At 35.5% G+C, this 7,152-nt stretch overlaps 1 protein-coding gene across 1 annotated transcript; it reads right to left on the reverse strand.

Annotated features, from left to right (window-relative positions):
• Positions 1-692: 692 nt before the first annotated feature.
• On the reverse strand, positions 693-1,691 carry LOC103274688 (olfactory receptor 2T8-like). The gene has a single exon (XM_008072115.1). It carries the CDS (start codon positions 1,689-1,691, stop codon positions 693-695), a length of 999 nt encoding a protein of 332 aa, XP_008070306.1.
• Between the last annotated feature and the right edge of the window lie 5,461 nt (positions 1,692-7,152).

A 7,152-nucleotide genomic window follows, 5' to 3' on the forward strand; every position in this document is an offset into this window, starting at 1 on the left:
TATGATCACAAAAAAAGGTTATTAACAGTTTTAATCATAACAACTTCAAACTGAAAATAACCCAAATGTCCATAAAAAAATGGATAAAAGAACCAATATATTTAGAAAATTCAATACTACTTAGCAGTAAAAAAGAGCAAACAATTGATGAATGAAAATATGGAAAGATTTTTAAAAACATATTAACCTGTAAGAACAAAGTAAAACACCAAAGACCTTACTGTTGGTTTCCACTTATGTGAAATTCTACCATATCCTAAACTAAAGAATCAGAGCGGTAAGTGTAGGGGGTATCACTGGAAGAGGGCATGTGGGACCTTGCTGAGGTGGTGGAAGTTGTGTCTCTTGATGAGTGAGTGACCAGCACAAGTACATGTTGAAATGAGTTGAAAGGAACTAGACTTCAATTTGAAAAAAAATATGGCAACAATTAATCCTCAAAATTGCTTGAACAGTTCATTCATTCTTTGAACAAAAATGTATTGTGGGGTGTAGCGTAGAAACACGTTACTAAGGATTTGTGATCGACAGATTCGTAACAATCCCCAATTAGATTTGGCAGTGACCGTTCAATTAATTAACCCAAAGTGTGGAATACACACACAATACATGCAGATATAAAACTGTATATGTGTCTAGAAAATCCCCATAATCGCATTGTATTGCCTTGAATATTAGGGCAAGTATAAATACTATTGCTCATGATTTAAGGTCACACACTGACCAAGCCACCTTCTCAGGGCTCCCTTGACCTCACTGTTCCTCAGACTGTAGATGAGGGGGTTTAGTCCAGGGGTGAAGATAGTGTAGAAGGCTGACACAATCTTGTCGTGGTTAACTGACCTGTAGGACTTGGGTCTCATGTAGGTAAAAATGGCAGCTCCATAAAAGAGTCCCACCACGGCCAAATGTGAAGAGCAGGTGCCAAAGACCTTCCTGTGGACTTCTACAGAATGCATGTGGAGAACAGCAGCGAGGATGAGACTGTAGGAGACCAGGATGAGGGAAAGGGGGATGAGGAGCATCAACACACAGCAAATGTACATGGTGTACTCGAAGACAGAAGTGTCAGCACAAGCCAAACGCACAAGCATGGGGGCCTCGCAGAAGAAATGATCAATCTCGTGTGCACTGCAATATGGGAAGCTCAGGGTAGCAACTGCCTGCATGAGCCCATCAGCTGCACCCAGGAACCAAGATGACAATGTCATTCTCAGGCACACCTGCCAGTTCATGAGGAGGGAGTATTGTAGTGGATGGCATATGGCCACGTAGCGGTCATAGGACATGGCTGCTAAGAGGAAGCTCTCGCCCCCACCTAGAGTGAGGAAGAAGAATATCTGTAACCCACAACCAGTGGAGGAAATGAACCTACTTGTAGTTAAGTAGTCAGTGGCCATTTTTGGCACAGTGGTAGAAATCAGCAGCATGTCCATGAGGGAGAGCTGGCTCAATAGGAAGTACATGGGTGTGTGGAACCGGTGGTCCTGGTGAATCAGGAGAAGTATGAGGGCATTGCCCAACAGAGAGGCAAAAGCAATTGTCAGAACCACCATGAAGAGAAATTGGTGGGCTTTTGTGTGGTTAAAAAGTCCTAAGAGAATAAAAAACGATGTGGTATTCCCATTTTCCATAATTTCAAACAGGAGTAACACTGCCAATAGAGAAAAAGACAAGAGAGTTTTAATCATTCCTAGGGCTCCATTTGAGGTACATATTTCCTGAAAAGTACTTGTGCGAAAATGGTACAACCTGCTTCAAATCCCTCATCTGCCATTTGCAAATTGTTTTAATGTAGGCATAAAATTACTCAAGTTTTTTTCACTTGCAGAGCTTTCGTGATAAATACTTCTCAGGTTGAGTATGAATTAATTTGTATGTGAATCTAAGTTCTTGTTAAATTGCAAGTAACAAGGTGTGATTTTGCTTTATTTGAGACCAACAAAAGTGATTGAGAAAGAAATGGTTCACATAATTTGTCATTTCATTTGTGCTTACCTTATATCATATGTAGTCAATATTCTTTTTTTTAGAAAAAAGGATTTATTGAAAGGACATAAAAGCTCCCACAGTGGGAGGAGATGTGAGGGGGTTGCCTGTCAGTGTTCTTAGATGCTGAATTTCATAAATATATTTAATAGCATGACAGCTATATATTTGAAAGTGAGGGTTAAAGGTTTGTAAAATCAAAATTTATTGAAACCTATCCAAATCAAGTAGGTTTTTCTGACTGGAAAACCTAGAAACTGGAATGACTGAGTTGGCAGATGGAAGCGTAACTGAATGTGGTGTGGTTAGTGTATTTAGTTTGAGTTGACGGTTATACATGGAAAACAGTAATGACGTTCTTGGATTTGTTCTTGCAATGTGAGAGTATAAATGCTAAATGTACACTTTTACTAACTACACAAAGGTATTTTGTTGTAATAAGACTGTTTCACACGAGTTCACAAATACAAATACAATTCTTACTGAGTAAAGGAAAATCCTTTGCCTAACCCTAGAGCTAGATTAATTTCTTCTTTAACTCCAAAGAAACAGAATCTTTATGGGAATTTTCATCCTAGATCTGCTGGAACTCTTCTATTCTACCTCTAACTATTCTACCTTATTGAATAAACACAGCCATAGTTGAAGAAATATGGATACTAAATCAATCTCAGAAATATGGTCAAACTCAATAATGTGTCATGGCAGGAGTCCATCTCTTCCATGTGCACTTCCTCTGCCCCCACTTTACATATCCATCCAAAACTCAGACGCCAATCTTGACTGGGAAAGGCAGAGCAACTGGCTCACTCAACCCCTACCTGCATTACTTGAGCATCACAATTGTACTTAGTAGCACAATACTTGAGAATTTTATTTGGTTGTTTAAATGTTAGACAACATGAAATTATACATGCTTCCTTCTTGCCAAATATATTCTGCATTTGCCAAAGCTTTGTCATATACACAGCTTTTCACTTTCTATACATGGGAACTACATGGAATCTCTAATCAAATTCCTCAGCGTCACTTTCCTGAAGAACCTCAAGATCTACCTAACTCATTTCTTTGACTTAAGAAATTCTGTTTTTCTATTGTTTTCAACCTTCAATTGTTGAAGATTGACCAAATTTTAAATATTAAAAAAAAGTTATCAGTAGTTAAGTAGCTATAGTGTGTTGGTCAAGTTAAATTTTTTTTTACCATATTAACTATTTTAAATTGTACAGCCAGTACAGTGGCATTAAGTACATTCATGTTGTGGTACAGTCATCAACAATATCTATTTATGAATCTCTTTACATCTCTCCAAACAGAACTGTGTACTCATTGAACAATAACTTCCTATTCTCCCTCTGCCCAGGACCTAGCAACCACATTTCTATTTTCTGTCTCTTTAAATCTGACCACTCTAGGAACCTCATATAAATGGAATCATGCAGTAGTGTGTGTGAGTATGGTTGGTTTACTTCACTTATCATAATGTCTTCAAGGTACATCAGTGAAATATCATGTGTCAGAATTTCCTTCATAAGGGTGAATATTTCATTGCATGTGTACTTCACATTTGCCCATTTATCCAGTTATGAACATGTGTGTTGCTCCCACTTACTTCAGCTGTGTATTTAAGTATCAATTTAATGGGATATTTGATAGCAGATGCTAGGCTTTTTATTTTGATAAGGTGAACATATTTTGCAATAAAGCATAACAATTTCAACTAGTCAAATGCTTAAATTATGCAAGACAGATTTATATGTATTTAGAGAATAATTTCAACAATTTGCATGACTTTTAAGGTCAGGAAATACACTTTCTTATTATTAAATTTCTACTGTGGTTAAATAGTTTTTGAAATTTGATATTATTAGCTTTCAACTTTTCAGTAGGGATAGGTGATATTCTTATTCTTAGTTTTAGGTAAAATTAGTGTATAAAATTGATCAGTTTTCATGGCTCAAGTTGCCTGGTCATCATGTTATAGTATTCAGACTATTTAATGGAAAGATCATTTACATAAGATTTATAGTAGGTAATTCTATTTCTGTAAGATGTGATAATATTAAATCATTTACTTGTTTAAAAGTACTATCCATATTTCACATTATAAAACTGATAACTTGCCACCAATTAAAAGTTTTGTAAACCTACAGAAAAGGATTATCTGAAATAATTCCTAAAAACTTGACCATGGATACCAAGTTTTGTCAAATTAAAAACAAAGAACTAAATAATCTTGCTAATAAAATACCTGCAATGTCATTAAAAGGAAGCCTAAAAATTCAAAATTGATCACTATAGGAGTAAGAAAATTTATCATCTTGAAAAATGAATTTTTTCCTTCTTTAATATGGTTTCAGAAAGCTACAGAATTTTGAATTATATATTTTTTTGTTTCCATAGTCTCTTATTTAGAATGGTGATAAAATCATGACAGCTTTAAACTGCAATGATCTCTTTTGCAATGTTGGTAGAAGGCACAAATATATCCTTTTCTCTCACCAATAGTTCGCTGAATAATTATAGAACATTTAGAACAATGCCTATAATATTCCATTTTGTAGTTTTCTGATCCCTGTTGCCAAAGTTTAATATTAAAACTGCAAATCTCTTCTTCAGTATATTAAAATGATCAAACAATTGGTTCTATCAAAAATAAATTAATAGCAGTCAAATCATTTTTTGACAGAATTGACAGGTTAATACAAGAGCTTAACCTGATGGCTGTGTCAGCTGCTTGTTTTAGTTCTTCAGATTGTAGAATGGATAATAGAGATAATTTTGTTTGTAAAACATACAAAGAGTGCTATAATTGTGGATTTTCTGGAATTCAAACTTCAGAAGCAAATTATGAAATATTAAGTGATTACCATAATCTACTTACAGAAGGTAAAAATGATGACCTGATGACCCCCCTCCAAGAAGGCTGGATTTATATCCTCTCTAATCAGCATCATGTCGGTTCCCCTCTTTGTGTAAAGAAAACAACTTCCAGGCTGGCTGTGTTGGCTTCACTTATATCAGTGTCTAGAGTTTACTACTTAGGGGTGTGGCCAGTTGCCTTCTTTGTCTAAATATATTTCCTTAGAAATAGGCCAGAACTACACAAGTTTGTCACTTTGGATGCCAAAGATGTTTAATTTTCAGGAATATTTTTTAGACTCCTAGAATTTCAATATATTCTCATACATGTTTAAAAAAAGCTGTGATTTAAAAAAAACAGAGAATAATTTAGGAGTACAAGAAGAATGCAAATAAATGTTTTTAAAGAGATGTTTAAGAATACATTGAGAAATGAAGTAATGTAATCCCAGAATTACTTGTCTGTAGTTCAATAGACCAGTTTAAAATAGTTTATTTTTTCCTAGGACTTGTCTACTGGTATACATAAATCTGATTCCCCAGCTGTAAAACACAAATTTTTTACAAATATTTCTTGGAATAGATGATAAGCAAAACCTGACCTGTACAAAATATGAGATATTGACATTGCTTAATCCAGGTGATTTGACATTGCCACTTTGTGTATTTAGAACATATGCCCATCACAGATTTGTTACACTTTTGCCTTTGAATGTTAAGCCTTACTGAATTGGTGAATAACTAAATTTGACAAAAGTGCTGCTGTATTATGAGCATCAACAGTTTTGCATCTGTGTAATGTAGTTGTATTTTGTTTGTTTGTTTATTTATTTATTTATTTAAAATGAGAATGTAGGATTTCTAGAGAGGACAGAAAAGCTCCCACAGTTGAAGAGGACCTGAAGAGGTTGCCTTATATTTTATTTTTATATTTTATGGGTTTATTTGTATCTTTACAATAAAATCAAGGAAAATAGCAACAACATTAACAGCAGATTTGATTTTTTTGGATCTGAATTACATGATTTTGTTAATATCAGTCTTATTATTTGTTATTGTCTAGCACCCTTGAATCCTGGGTTCATCTTTTATAAATTCTATGACCTAGGACTTGTCTACTGGTATATATAAATCTGATTCCCCAACTGTAAAACATAAATTTTTAATAAATATTTCTTGGAATAGATGATGAGCAAAACCTGACCTGTATGAAACATGAGATATTGACATTGCTTAACCCAGGTGATTTGATATTGCCGCTTTGTGTATTTAGAAGGTATGCCCATCACAGATTTGAGTTACACTTTTGCCTTTGGATGTTAAGCCTTACTGAATTGGTGAATCCTACTCTGAGAACATTATTGATGATGTGTGCAGTCTCCATTTAAAGCCAAGTTATCTTACTTCCTGTGAAAAACATCAAGCCAAGTACAAGTCATAGCTTATGGATATTTAGTACATCAAATTTCAAACGAAGTTTTCAATGAAAGTATAACAATTACTTATAATAAAAGCTTCATCCTTTCATGCTCTGAATATTGATGTCCCTGGGGTCATAGGTGGATCAAAAACAATGTATTAGTAACACAGCATTGCCATTGACTGATAGGGGAAAATAGCCTTGTGCTTTAAGTAGATCCATCCCTCTATGGAAATCTAGGTTGTGTATAAATTAAGGCCAGACAAGCTCTGAGTCAGGTGAGAAAAAGGTTGTACATCTCAGAATTCCATGTAGAAGCAGAAAGGACAGTGGTGTTGGATGGCTGAGTTGAGATTATCTAAGGACTATGTGTATGTAAGTGGGCATGATTTAGATAAACCAAGGAGAGTTTGTGCTAAATTCTTATACTAGCAAGAGCTTGACGTTCTGTCAACTCTGTGATGACATGTGGAGATGGAGTAGCTTTCAGATGTCACACCAATGGGCTTTATGGAGACTGCCACCTAAATGGTGACCTTGACGGAGGACAGAGTCAAGAATTCACAGACCAGCAAGCTTGAGCTAGAAAAATAAAAACCACTTGGCGATTCTTGGAAAATAGACTGAGACAGAGACAGACATTCAGGAAGTTTCCTGGGGAGTGTTTCTGGGAGCAACCCCTGTGGAGTGGATGAAACAGATTGGGAATAAAGAGAAACTGAACTGTGATGCAATCATCACCAAGATCTCAGCCACTCTTGGGAAGAACTCTGAGATTGTCCTTCAAGGAACCTTGTTGTAGGTTATGTGGTCCAAGGAAGTGGCTCAGGGTTGGAAACCTCATAAGAACCCTGATTAGATGTAGCTTGCCCATGGAAGGA

Source organism: Carlito syrichta, unplaced genomic scaffold (genome assembly GCF_000164805.1).
Source record: "Carlito syrichta isolate Samal-C Ts95f unplaced genomic scaffold, Tarsius_syrichta-2.0.1 Scaffold314856, whole genome shotgun sequence".
Lineage (NCBI taxonomy): Eukaryota > Metazoa > Chordata > Mammalia > Primates > Tarsiidae > Carlito > Carlito syrichta.